Source organism: Ixodes scapularis, unplaced genomic scaffold (genome assembly GCF_016920785.2).
Source record: "Ixodes scapularis isolate PalLabHiFi unplaced genomic scaffold, ASM1692078v2 PGA_scaffold0__279_contigs__length_252992795, whole genome shotgun sequence".
Lineage (NCBI taxonomy): Eukaryota > Metazoa > Arthropoda > Arachnida > Ixodida > Ixodidae > Ixodes > Ixodes scapularis.
This window is the reverse complement of record NW_024609835.1, coordinates 37,077,732-37,090,916: the sequence shown is the minus strand read 5'-3', so window position 1 is coordinate 37,090,916 and position 13,185 is coordinate 37,077,732. Positions and strand designations below refer to the sequence as shown.

At 44.2% G+C, this 13,185-nt stretch overlaps 1 protein-coding gene across 1 annotated transcript in view; it reads right to left on the bottom strand.

Moving 5' to 3' along the window:
- Window positions 1-2,895: 2,895 nt before the first annotated feature.
- The window catches only part of LOC8034069 (transducin beta-like protein 3), a 54,950-nt gene continuing 44,660 nt past the window's right edge, over window positions 2,896-13,185 (bottom strand). The window contains exons 19-22 of the mRNA XM_040208214.3: window positions 9,033-9,104; window positions 7,514-7,672; window positions 3,982-4,075; window positions 2,896-3,000 (exon numbers count right to left, since the gene is read on the bottom strand). Of these exons, the coding sequence (XP_040064148.2) occupies window positions 2,979-3,000; window positions 3,982-4,075; window positions 7,514-7,672; window positions 9,033-9,104 (347 nt within the window). The 3' untranslated portion in view covers window positions 2,896-2,978. The remainder of the gene's footprint in view (window positions 3,001-3,981; window positions 4,076-7,513; window positions 7,673-9,032; window positions 9,105-13,185) is intronic.

The following is a 13,185-nucleotide window of genomic DNA, read 5'->3' as shown; positions in this document are numbered from 1 at the left end:
GGTTGCGAACTTGGCGGCCAGGACACCAGGGTATTTTTAGACGCCAAAGACTAGCGGAAAGTAACAAGTGTTTAAATAAATAAATTTTAATTTTAAACTAAAATGTTTGCATAAATTTTAATGCTCTTCCGCGAAAGCATTTTGAAACCCCGACTGAGTCACTACTCTGGGTTACTAGGTTTCGGTTCGTTTTTCACGCATAGCGTAAATATTCACATGGTTCAGCGGTTCAGCTACAGTTCTGCGCTATTGTTCAGCCCTAGGGCCGGATACCGTACATTTCATCGAACGCCATTTCATCGAAAAAGTGGACCTTTCATTGAACGCCAATTCATCGAACACCCTTTCATCGAGTCGCTTGACACCGTTTCATCAAATTTTACTTCACCGAATTTTGGAGTATTATAGTGTGTTTTGTGTCATTTATTCTCTCTCGTCCGAGTTGTTTCAACGCTGCTGTCGAATCACCAGAAATAAAATTAGTACCCTGGTCACTATTTCACCAAAAATTTGATTACTCAATCATAGAACATAACAAGAACTTCAGTGGGCAGTATTTAGTGTTACTTTGTTTCCATGTAAGATAAGCGGTTATATTTTACTAGATACTTTGTTTCCTACTTATTCAAGCCTAAAAGAAAGACCCGGAAAGGACTATTTTTCACTGCGTCTTTTTTTTATTATTTATCTATTTACTTGATTTTCCATTATGTCCTAGGAGAATAGCTTGCTTTCTAAGAACAAAGGTTGAAAAGCCGGTCCACGATTCTGCCGATGACGAATAATAAACAACGAAGACACGCCTTTCTTTTTTTTAATTTGGATATTTGGCACTCATTATTAGCTCCCCTCTCTGTAGGGAAAAAATAAAGTCTGCCAATTCTTCTGGTTAAGACAAGACTCTAACATGAGTCTGCAGAATTTATAAATAAATGAATAAAAAAAAACTATTTCCTAGATCCAAAGTTACTGCTGCCTAACTTGGCGGCGTTCAATCAAACGGCTCCGATGAAACGGCGTTCAATGCAGTGGCTTTCGATAACATGGCGTTCAATGAAACGGCTTCAATGAAATGTCCGGACCCACCTAGGGGCCATGGGAAGTTGTGAAGAAATATTTAGGAAATACGTAGGGGAATATGTGGGAAAAAAGAATGAAAACTGAAAAAGAGGAGGAGGTGAAAGCGCACGGGGGCGTCAGAACGCCAAGCTCTGACCTAGAGCTCTCTGCCTTTGTCTCCACTGCACTCGTCGAACGGGTTCGAGTGTGAAAGCCAAACGCCGGACGCTGGCATTCCGAGTTCTAAAGCGTTTGACGAGTGCAGTGGAGGCAAAGGCTGCTAGCTTTAGGTCAGAGCTCGGCATTCTAACGTCCCGGCGCGCTCTCGTCTCGCCGCATAGGGTTCTGTGAAATGTTTTTGGTAGTCATTCCTTGATAGAACTGGGGGGCTATGTTGCACGTTTTGGACTCCCAGGCGACTAGGGAGAAGTGACGTAGGTGTGAATGAACGTATCTTAGCAGCACCCAACGTTAGCAGCACCACACAAAGCGTCATCAGCGACTCCACCAATCAACATCCAAAGAGCGTTGTTGACGTCACTTCCTTCTTCCTAGTCTCCTGGTAGTCCAAAACGTGCAACATAGCCCCCCTGGTTTGAGAGCTTTTGCTACGAGCTGATACGTGTGGTGAAACCCACCGTGCATTCTTCATGTAACCAGTTCGAGTGCATTCTTCAACTCTTATTTATGATACCAACCAATTAAAATCACACAAAAAAGAAGTGCAATAAATTTTGTGGAACTGCACACTATGGCCTGCAATATGTGTACATAAATGAGTTTACCAAGAGTGGGCATGCTGTTTCGGCTCCTTTTTTTCGTGTCTGTTTGCAACAAAACGTCAACTTACCGTGACCGCCAGACCACAGCAGCCACTGGACTCATCGAAGGCTTGTGTGACTTGACAAGTGGTGCTTTTTTGAAAACAAACTCTTAAAGATAACACACTATCTTGTTCTCTTTGATAGCCGCTTTATTTTGCACATGTCAAAAGTTAAAATACTTGCTTATATCTAGTATATCGCTCATATGATCAAGAGTGGACCACACTTTTGTCATTTCAGTCCTCACAATTATCCTCAATGAAGCAAGAACAATGTTTTCTGCTACAAGCTTTACTAGCATGCAGGTGCAACACTGATAAGTGACAGCTTTTTTCAAAATCTCTTTCACCTAATTAAGTGTTCTTCATCTAAACCTGCCCCTCAAATTTTCTCCTTTCATCGCCGTTTGTCATGTAACCACCGCCTTGTTACTCCTACATTTTAGGCAGCAAGAATGTTCTTTGAACCTCCAATTTTTTTTCGTGGCGTAATAGTTGCCTTGAGCCCGAGTCATTGTAATATTTCGAATTGTGTTGGAGGGCTGCGGTCACATGTGCAGGGTATGGTAATATGAGCCAAGTGGATGCAGTTCAGGTTGGAGAGCTAAAGATTCCATGCGGGGAGCCACTATTCCCTATTGTCATGCAGCTTTTGAACGAGCAAGGTACCTCTCTTGGAGTCTAGGAAGATTACAAACTTTTCCAGCTACATACCTTGGAAAACACCTAGTCTTTCCAAAAGACAGATTAAAAAAATAATTGGTTTGTGCATTCAAAAGTTATGCAACTTTGGTAAATCTTATAGTAAATCCACTTGACACCAAATTGTTCCTCACATGTCCACATTTATGTTTTTATGCACCACCCAGGACTACAGCCCCCTGAATAAAGAAAAGAACAGAAAGTGTGAAAGAGTAGAGTTCTATTGAGGAATTAATGGAGCATAGGTAAGAAGCGGTGTAAATATCTGACAGGCCCAGAAAACTTGTTTGAGAAAGAAAAAGGACTAATAATAACATCAATGTACAACGGTTTATTAAAAATGACGATCTAAAGACGCATGAATGATCGGGCCCATGTTGATCCGATGGGCGGCTCACTCGGTTCTGTTTACGATTCTGCAAAAGAAAGCAAAGATGTAAGTAAGAGCTATTTAAGAGAGAAGATATGTGTAGCCAATCAAAAGTGGGATTAGCCAACAGGAGGTCCCCACCAGGAACATTTCGGAATAATACATAATTTAAAACCTGGGCAGTGTCCCGCTCCAGCAGCCTCTTGCATGCGACCCCAGGTGCAGACTGGGCATTGAGGTCGGCCGCTTTGCGAGAATGTTAACAGCAGCTGGGCCTTCGCAAGAGCGGGTGGCACAGTATACCATGTTGGTACACGGCAAACTCTCCCATGCTTTTGTGCAAACTAACCTCTAGGAAATTACTACCAGACCAAATGAATCTCGTCGTAAACTTCGCTTTGTTTCAAGAGTTGAGAGCAAACCAAAATTCTTTTGCACAACTAGCCTAGCCTGCATCTAAGCAGCAAATTAACTCAGCAGCGCAGATGACTTATTGGCCACACACTGGCCCTATTCCAAGATTTTTTATGAATGAATTCTAGGGCTTTCAATGACGTGCTTAGGCATTTTGAAGATACAAAAGGACATATGAACAATCATGTTAAAAGCAACAGCGCTTTCAATTATTCTTGCACGAAAGCGGCCTAGCCAACACTTCATTTCAAAGGGTTCAGACTCAACAATGGGCAGCCACTATGCAGATTTGGGGTGGGAGGAGAGCCACATTGAACATTACAAAAATTTACATGAATTTTCCCATGCTAAAAGTGCCAAAGGCACATTCGCATCGGCAACGGCACATGCCGTCAATACAAGGACATAGATTATACGGTTTGTGGTTCCACTCACACCTGTAATGGGAATGCAAGATAATGTGTACTAATGAGAAACAAATCCTGTACGTCAAAGTGCCACTGCATTTCTTTTCGTCCAACATCAATTTTTCAACCAGTTTATAAAAGTCATAAGCTGGTAACTCTGTGGCATATTTCGGCCAGAAGTTGCTGATCGGTAAAAGAATGCTTACTCTGTGTCTGCACCTGCCACTTTCATGTTGCACCACAAATACTCCAGGAACATTGCTTGCTGCTTCAGGCGGCTGATCCTTTGGAAGTGGCGCTCTGCACAAAGTGTCAAATTATGCCGTAAAGGGGCACTCAAGTGGATTCTGAGATCGTATGGTGATAACTCACTCTAAGGTTTCAAAGCATCCTAAAAACCTAAAATTACACTCATGGACGGCGAATTTCCCTAGTAAAAATCTAATCAAAGGTCGTGACACACCCCTCTCTCTACGCCTTAGAGCAGACACCTGGGGGCGCCATCAGACAGCGTTTTCAAACAATGATTGTTGTACATCTTCTACACCCAAAGATTTTACAGTTTTGTCAAAATATAATGCACGATATACCTAAAAAGAGCAACGATTGTAACGTTCAGAATCTTCGCGCAATAGACCGATCTCACAAGGAGTTGCACGACGCCACCGCTGCCGCGGTGCATTCTGGTACCTGTAGTTCTCCCCAGTTTTCTGGCCGCGTCAAGGCGCGTTGTACGTCCGGCGTTTGGGAATTTTCAGGTTAGCACGAAACTTTTAGTCGGCCGTTTAGTCACGGTTTTTAATGGGTGTCTTTACCCGTTCTGTGTCAAGGTGCTACAATAACAGCACCAGGCAAAAAGGTATCGGATTTTATGTCTTCCCGGAAGAAAGCAGCCCACGAAAAGAGTGTCTAAAACAGGTAAAGAGAGCGGTAGAAGAGCGACAGGAAAAAGCGTTTTTAGATTTGTTTCGGTATTTGATTCACAATTTATATTCACCCCATTGCACGATAACTAAAGAGTGTAAGCTTACTCAGGGCATGAGACGTAGTAGGGCGTACCAAAGTGTTCCGTACGTTGGAATCTTTCAGAGCACTCGCTCCGTAGCGGCATATCGGAACTTCCACACTGCCTTGCGGCGACCGTTTTTAATACAATGTTTGGTTGATGCATTTTGGTGGTTACAACTGTTATTGATACGACATGTTTTGAGCACAACTGTGCTTCAAAAGATCAGTACAATCACCGAAGAAAGAGCAGCGATTCTCAGTATGCATATAAATATAACTTGAAATAAAACGGCTTTTTCAATGTCAGACTTAATTTTTTTTAGTGGGCTATTATGCCACAACCTGATTTTGCTGGCGTTACTGATCCATTCTGTATTAACACCAATCGACACAGCGGAAAAAGCATTCTCCGTCGGTCAGCTCTTACCGTTCGGAGCTTGAGCAAACCAAATAAAATTGAATAGAAACTGTACACAAGAGCTCATCTCTACCCGAAGTTCTCAGGCATCTCTCATGGTTACGTTTCATTTTGACAAATGCGAGTTGTTACGGCTCGTCAGGCAGATTCTTTTTGTAGATCGTTTCTTTGTGTGCACGCTTCCCCCCCAGCAGTTCATATGTTCCCTGTCGCAAAGGCTCTCAACCAGAATAGAACGAGTTTTAGAAAACTATTGCTCTCCGAGAATGTCTATTGAGCTCGTCTTACTTCATTGTCGAATAAAAGTTATGCCCAAGCCTGCGCACAACATAGCTCAGTGTTTCACCGACACGTTTGACGCTGTTCCGCGGTGCTACACCGAGCCGATGGTCCCTCGAATTTTGTGCTCTTTCACGTTGAGGTAGATATTCACTTGCTTCCAAGTTTATTGAGACGTAGGAGCACCCGGAGTGCTCGAGGGAGAAGGGGCCTCGTTGTTTTTCCCGCTGTTGCAGTAAGACCACAGCGCGAACGCAGTGGGTTCACGCGCGTTCACGAAGGCGAAGAAGCGGACGACGACGAAGCAGACGACAAAGCGATTCTAAAGCGATAAGACGACTGAAACTTTTTTTGCGCCTGATGACAAACTAAGACATCACACACGACACAATCTTATAAACTACTGATATGCAGGAGAATCCAAGCTAACACCAGGGCTTCCCAAACTATGATGTATGCCCACATGAGCCCTTTTCAGCCGGGAAGCCGGAGAGCGATGACTACAAGAAGCATGGCGGCGGTAATACTTCCGGAATGCGCGCGCCTGCGCAGTTCGCTTGATGGTATCGGTCTATTAACTATATTCATTGGTCAAATTTTAGGGAAGCGGTGGGGACCTGGGGATAACCCCCCCAAAAGAGAATAGAAGAACAACACGGACTTCACAATATAGAAGGGGTCTGAAACCACGCGGGCCCGCAACTCGCTGGGACGTGGCCCACCGGCAACCGGCTACGAATCCCGGTTCCCATGCCTCGAGCACTAGAATCGGCATGCACCATAGTGATCTCATCTCGTCGATTACTTTCACTCGAAAAGTAGCTCTGCTTTTTTAACGTATTCTAATAGTTTAGACTTATCTCTGTTCATTTGCCCTTTGTTTTGCTTTATTTCTTGCCCCCCCAGCTTTTTGTAATGTACAACAATTCCGCTTCTAGACAGCAAGCGCAAGCTGTTCGTTGAAGGATAAATCTCGGCTGCACGAACTTTTGATCCGCAGGAGCAACTGCCAAAGATAAAGCTTCACCCTCAAGATTCTTGCCTTAAAAAAAAAAAAAAAAAAATGTCACCATTAAAAGACGAGTGTGTGTCTGGAGTGTTGTAATAAAAATCTCCAGAAAAAAAATAACTGCCAAAATTGCTTTTTAGAGTAATGCCTTGATTAATTCCTGAGTGAATTGAGAAATGGGAACGACAGTGTACTTGCTCTCTTGTTCTAGTAAAAATGGCAGAACGTTGGCGGGTATCATTTGAATCCCTTTATCACGCCAAGTCACGGTCGAAAGTAGTCATATAAACAAATCAAATCTAAAGATGTGACTGGCAGAACTGTGATTTTACAAAAAGCATACCAGCACAAGGTCTCTTCTCTTTAACCTCTTTTGAACCCCCCCCCCCCCCGCCTTATGTTAACCCTAGACCTTCCGAATGTGGGCTATCTGGCCCCCACACCCAAATGAGTTTGAGACCACTGCTACATAGCATCAAACCTCGTGAGGCTCAAAAAGCTACGCCAAACAATGTGCAAGGGTAAAAAAAAAAAAGAAAAAAAGATTGCAGCACTATCAATTTTATTTAGGGAAATACACAATTTTTTTCATGTGCAGAGCTTTTTTTTTTTAGTTTTAGACGTGTTACAGATTGCAATCAAATATATCAAGTCGCGCTTGTAGCGCTCGCCGCAACATGTCCAGATGAATATCTCAAATTAAATAATTAAATAAGAATCACAAATTTTCTATCTACATCTCCAGAGCAGCTGTTCAACGTTCTACTGCAATACACAATAATTTGTAAGTATAAGTTGCAGTAACTCGACGTAACAAAACTTTTACTTGAACTCTTCCGCCTCGCGCCATGCTGTCGTTGACTGGGTTGAGAGCGCCTCCCCGCGGAGAGACGCCGCCTCCTTCTCTTTTTCCGATTAAGCCCTCGCTGCACGAATGGGACGGCCGGAGAAGCGTTCGCGCGCTTCGGGATCTCGGAGGTCATGATACCGGGAACGGTATCAGCCGGGCTTGTCCAGTACTTACCCGTGTAAGGAAGCAGAGCCTCCAGGGTGCTCCTGCTGTTGGGCATCCGGAGCAGTTCGTCGGGCAGGTGCGACCGCAGCGCTACGCCAAGCACCGCCTGGGCCGCGGCACTGTGCTTGCTGTTGGTGTTCCAGGTGGCTGCAAACCTCAGCAGCACGTCTGTCCGGACGGGGCGAGAGGTGCACGATTCTAAAAACTCCCGTCCCGTTACGAATGCATGGAAGTGAAAGGCCCTGCCGAAACCAGGCATAATGTGGTGTGTGCCATGCTGTTAGCTCAAATGTTTCATGCTTGGTTCGTCAAGTATTTTACGTGTGGCAGATACATACGACACTGTTCTCTGCAGGGAAGTTTGGTGCTCGATGCTAACCGTCAGTAGAGCCTGTGGTTTTTGGCAATTACTTCCAGCATATAATGTCTGCCTTTATTGGTGTGTGCTCTTTCAGCACATAAGATTGGTGAAAAGAATGATTTAGACTGGCAACCAGCAGAGCACAAAAGCAGGCGAGAGTGTGGCAGTGACAATGCAAGAAATGTTTTTTGTAAGTTCATGAGCCTGTCATTGCATGTCCATGAAGGCGTCTACGTTCCTATCGACTCTACAGTCACTGACAGAATGAGAACAGCAGGGCATGTTTTCCGAGTGGGTGGCCTCCAGCGTGTGCCCCATGCCTTCCACTGTGCTTTGGCTGCATGCACGAGGTGCACACCACACATAGGTGCTGTGGAAGGTACAAAGCTCACATTAGAGACGAAACTACTGAAGCCCCTCCCTGCTGCTCTCACCTTGTCAGTGACCATAGCAGCAGTATTTACCTAGCATCAGGAATAAAATGATGACACATGCCATAAAGCTGATTGAAATTGTGGTGTTTATCTTTTTACACTGATTCACCAAAATATTATTTGGCATACATCTATCTTACATATATCTGTTTTTAGCTCAATACCAAAGATCAGGAACCCTAACCAAACTAATTTGACAGCACATCACCAGCGTGCAGGACTAGGGGCCAACTGTGTCACAAAGTGCACAACAAAGCATGCAAGATCAGTTGAAATAACAATTGCCACTACCTCGCTTGATACACTACCAAATGTGTGCGTTCCTGGAAAATGTTTCGACAAAAATTTGTTAGACGAGTGTTTAAACCTACTTTTCCTAAAGGTAGAAATTAAATAATTTCACACATGAAGATAATCATGCAATAAGGTGCATATTTTTGTAATATCAGTCTTTAATCTACTGAGGTTTTATTGAAGTATGAGACATTTCCATCTAATAATTTGCAACAGTCAGACTTTAACGGCTGCATTAACATTCTATAAGTTGTTGCCGAGTCTTCCCAAAGTTTACCCATGGTTCTGAATACAAGAATATGAGCCAGAAAGGCAAAATTCGAGTTGCTTACAAACAAAAACATTTTTCACATGCTGAAATAATTTGCATATGCAGGAACTGACACTATGTAAGGAATACACTTCTACACAACTCAGTATAAAGTGGGGCAAAACTTGCCTATTTGGTCTTCTCTCAGAGGAGCCAGAGACTTGCCGAGTTTCTCTTCTCCGTCTTCCTCCAACAACATTTCTAGGAAGTAATAAATCATAGTGAAAAAAACCTTGAGACTAGGGACCAAAAACGGGTCTCCTTAATATAGGTTACAACTCCTCAAATAATGCTGACGCCAACAACCATCAATCCCACATGACAATCAGGTGGACAAGGCCCTGTGGTGATTGTTGAGTGACCCACGTGCGACGTGGCTGGCACGAGACACGTGCGGATGGCTGACGAGATACTAAAGACGTTTTTTCTGCCTGGGAGCCTGGACTGGATGGTCGCTCATTTCACAGCTGTTGTGGGCACCCCAACCTATGAAACTCGACATGGTGCCAGAAGTGGGATTTAAACTCTAACAGAAGTTTTGTCAAATACTTTGCACCATATATGTTTGTTGGCCGAGTTGTTGTTCGACAGCTAATGTGCTATTTAGGCTTCACCAGGTTCTCTGTACATATTGTAAATTACTCTGTGATGTGTTTAAACTTGGCCAGTAGTTTTGTATAAATTTTAAATTACTTTGTGGTGTGTTTAAACTTGGCTAGCTGTTTTGTATATGTTGTAAATTACCCTGCTTTGAAAAAAAGGGAGATGTGGTGATTGTTGAGTGACCCACGTGCGACGTGGCTGGCACGAGACACGTGCAGATGGCTGACGAGATAAAGACGTTTTTTCTGCCTGGGAGCCAGGACTGGATGGTCGCTCATTTCACAGCTGTTGTGGGCACCCCAACCTAGGAAACTTGACAGCCCAACCGGCAACAAACGAACCCCCTTTCTTTGCCTTTGCAAAACCATTAAAGAAAACTCCTGCACACTGCTGAGAAAGATGTCCAAGTCCACACCAATGCTCACAAACAGTCGAACCCCACTGAGCACCTCCTTTAAAAAAGGCTCGAGGGATACCTAAGTACTTCTTATGAGTTGTAAATGTGAATGCATGAATGTCGTCAGGCCAAGCGCACACCCTCGTGAAGTGGCTGCGCTGCGCTGACATCGGCCGTACAGCTGCTTCAAAGTCTGCCTGAGCAGGCTCTGGGAGGCCCCGCAGCCAGCTGCTGCCTTTTACCAGCGCGCTGCGGTGCAGGTCTGCAGCGCCATGGGGTGGTGCTCTTTGAAACTGACGTGCGCCGGCCGATGGGAGCCTCACTCCTTGAAACTATGATGTGCACCAGCCACCGAAAGCCTATCTTATCAGATTTCGGCTTCACTTAGCTCCTTTTGGAGAGGTGAATTTACCTGTCGTTTTGCGTGTTTTTTGCGCGGCTTCAAAGCTAGGAGCCTTCAGATTGCAGCTTCACTTTTATCCATTGGGAGAAGGGAGTTCACCTACTGTTTGGCGCGGCTTCAAAGCTGATGAGGTCGGCTCACTTCATGGGACAATTAATGCTTTTGCATTAGAAAAAGAAGCATATTACCCACTCACACGCCAGCAATGTTTGTTTCTCTTAAAATTACAAAATCATAACAGCAACACTGTTTACTTTTTAATGCGAAAGCATAAACTGTCTCATGGAGCGAGTCGACGTCATCAGCTTTGAAACCGCGCCCAACAGCTTTCTCCAAGTCAACTTGACTCCCAGCTATGAAGCCATGTGCAAAGCTAGTCAGTGGCACCTTTCACACTTCAGTGCCATTGGCTGGCGCGCACCGACAAGGCCCCCATTCGCCGGACACACAGCGTGCCAACACGCGGAGAGGAAGCGTGATGAGCATGCTTTCGCATTCACAACTCATAAGAAGTGCTTAGGTGTAGCTCGAGCCATTTTTTTTTAGGCTGCTATAGTAATTTTGAAGGTTGGCAGAAGAAAAAAGAAGAAAGCTAAAAGTATTATGTACACCTATCTTTCCAATAGTACTACAGATCTGGCCATGCAGCAGTGTGCTTTTGACAAGATAAGTACTACCTTGACAAGATAAGTACTACCTTGACAAGATAAGTACTACCTTAAAATTCCAAGAGAATGCCCATCCCGTTTTTCTGGCTAAATACAGTGAAACCCGTTGAGAACAAACCCACGTACAGCGAATTATTGTCAATATCGAACTCGCAGAAAATTTAAATAAAAATGCATGTAAAAAGTCCTTTTTATAACGAACAACCTATTGGCTATATCAAACTTTTTACCCTCGGGCAAGCTTCCAAAAACACGCAAACAATCCTCTTATAGCCTGTCCCTTCGCCCAAAAAACAAGTAGAAAAGAAAGAAAATTCCAAGAGCTCAAGTTGCGAAAAAACTTGAAAGAAGAGAAGCGATTCAGAAGGGGAGAAAGCTAAAAAATACACTGCAAGCACGCAGAGTGAAAGAAAAAAACTTTTCATCCCAAAGCGTTTGCTCATGAAGAGAAGCAATTCAGAAAAGGAAATAAACTAAAAAAAAACTGCATGCATACAAAAAAAAAACAGTTACAGCGCATTGTTACAAGGCGGAAACGAAGAGATGAGAAAGAAAGAGAAGCTCTCGCCTTACAACGAAAGTATCGTGGAAGTTCGCTGTAAATGGTTTTTGAAAGTAAACATATTCGGCAGATATCTGCCTGGTTGGGTGAGAGTTAAACTCCGAAAACGTCGGGTTGCCTTTCAAATTTTGGTTGGAGCTTCATTTTTGGACTTTAAGTGGTTTTCGCTATATCGAACTGATTGTAGCGTTTCGTGCTGTTCGTTATAAACGGGTTTGACTGTATCTGTAACATAGAAATTCCGAAACATTGCCCACCCCCGATTTCCGTCGGAGGTCATGCAATGTCCGACGGGAATCGCATAAACTGCACAATTTGATCTACCGGCATGTCTGACAAGCAAGTTCACAGTGGGTTCCCTTTATTTTTGTCCACGATATGCACGCGAGATATTGGCTCCCGTAACGTGCGAGTAGTTCCCGCGTGTATCTTGCACCGTGAAATGTGAATCTGCTGCGTCCGCGATCTGGGGTATCCGTTCTCGTGACATAAAATTTGTAGCGGATTCTAGTTTTTTTGTACGCGATCTGCGCGCACAATCTTGATTCCACGTGAGTTGGTCACACGTGTATATTGCTTCGTGAAATACGATTCTGCTGCGTTCGCGATCAGCGATGTTTGTTCCCGTACCATACAAGTTTGTAGCGGATTCCCGCATTTTCGTCCGCGATGTGCGCATGCGATATAAGTTCCCGTGACAAGCATGTTTGTGGCATTTCCCGCGTGTTTATAATAAAACTTGAATCTGCTGTGTCCACGATTTGCGCTATTCATTACCGTGAGATGCGAGTTCTAGGCAGGTTTCTGCGGGTCCTTCGCACCATGAAACGCGAATCTGCTGCGCCCGTAACCTGCAGTATCCTTTGCCGTGACACAGGAGGTCATAGGGAATTCCCGCGTGTTTATCGTACCGTGGAATGCAAATCACAGTGTCCGCGATCTGCGGTGTCAGTTCCTGAGTTACGTGGTTTGTGGCCGGTGCCAAAGTGATTATCACTAATTTTTGATAAATTTTTTCTGTGTCATCCTTAAGGATAGCCCACCCCATGTTTTTCACTATTTACCTCTTCATTTTGGGTGGGCGTTCTTTCGGAACTCAACGGTAAGTGTAATTAATGGTTAGCAAAAAAAACACAAGCCATTTCTAGACTGTGATAATTTAAAGGGGCTGTGCAACGATATTGGGTAGGAACGTTTCTCACTTTACACCAGCTTAGTGGCACTCATGGGACCCAAGAATACTCGAATGCAATGCCACTGATCAAGAAGCGTCCCCGTCACGGTGGAATTCCAAGGATAAAAGCGGACCTTTTCTTTCAGTCTCTTCTTTGCAAAACTTGATGACCGAGCTGTGGGGACAATGCCAACAATGCGACCCCCAGGAGCGCGTCATCAAGCTTTGCGATCCCCGTTGTGACAATATTTGAATGCTGCTCCTACAATGACGAAAACTGCGTAGGCATGCAATTTTGGCTCGTGACAATAAATGCCTCGACATGCATTCGGGTAATGTCTCGTGCTTAATCGCTGGTATGACGGGTATAGCTGAACCTTTAAAATGCGTGGAACTCAGCGTGCGCCCTGTGCTCTGCCAACACCAACGCGAGGTTGTGTTAAAAACATTGGCGGCATATAATCGGCTCCAGATT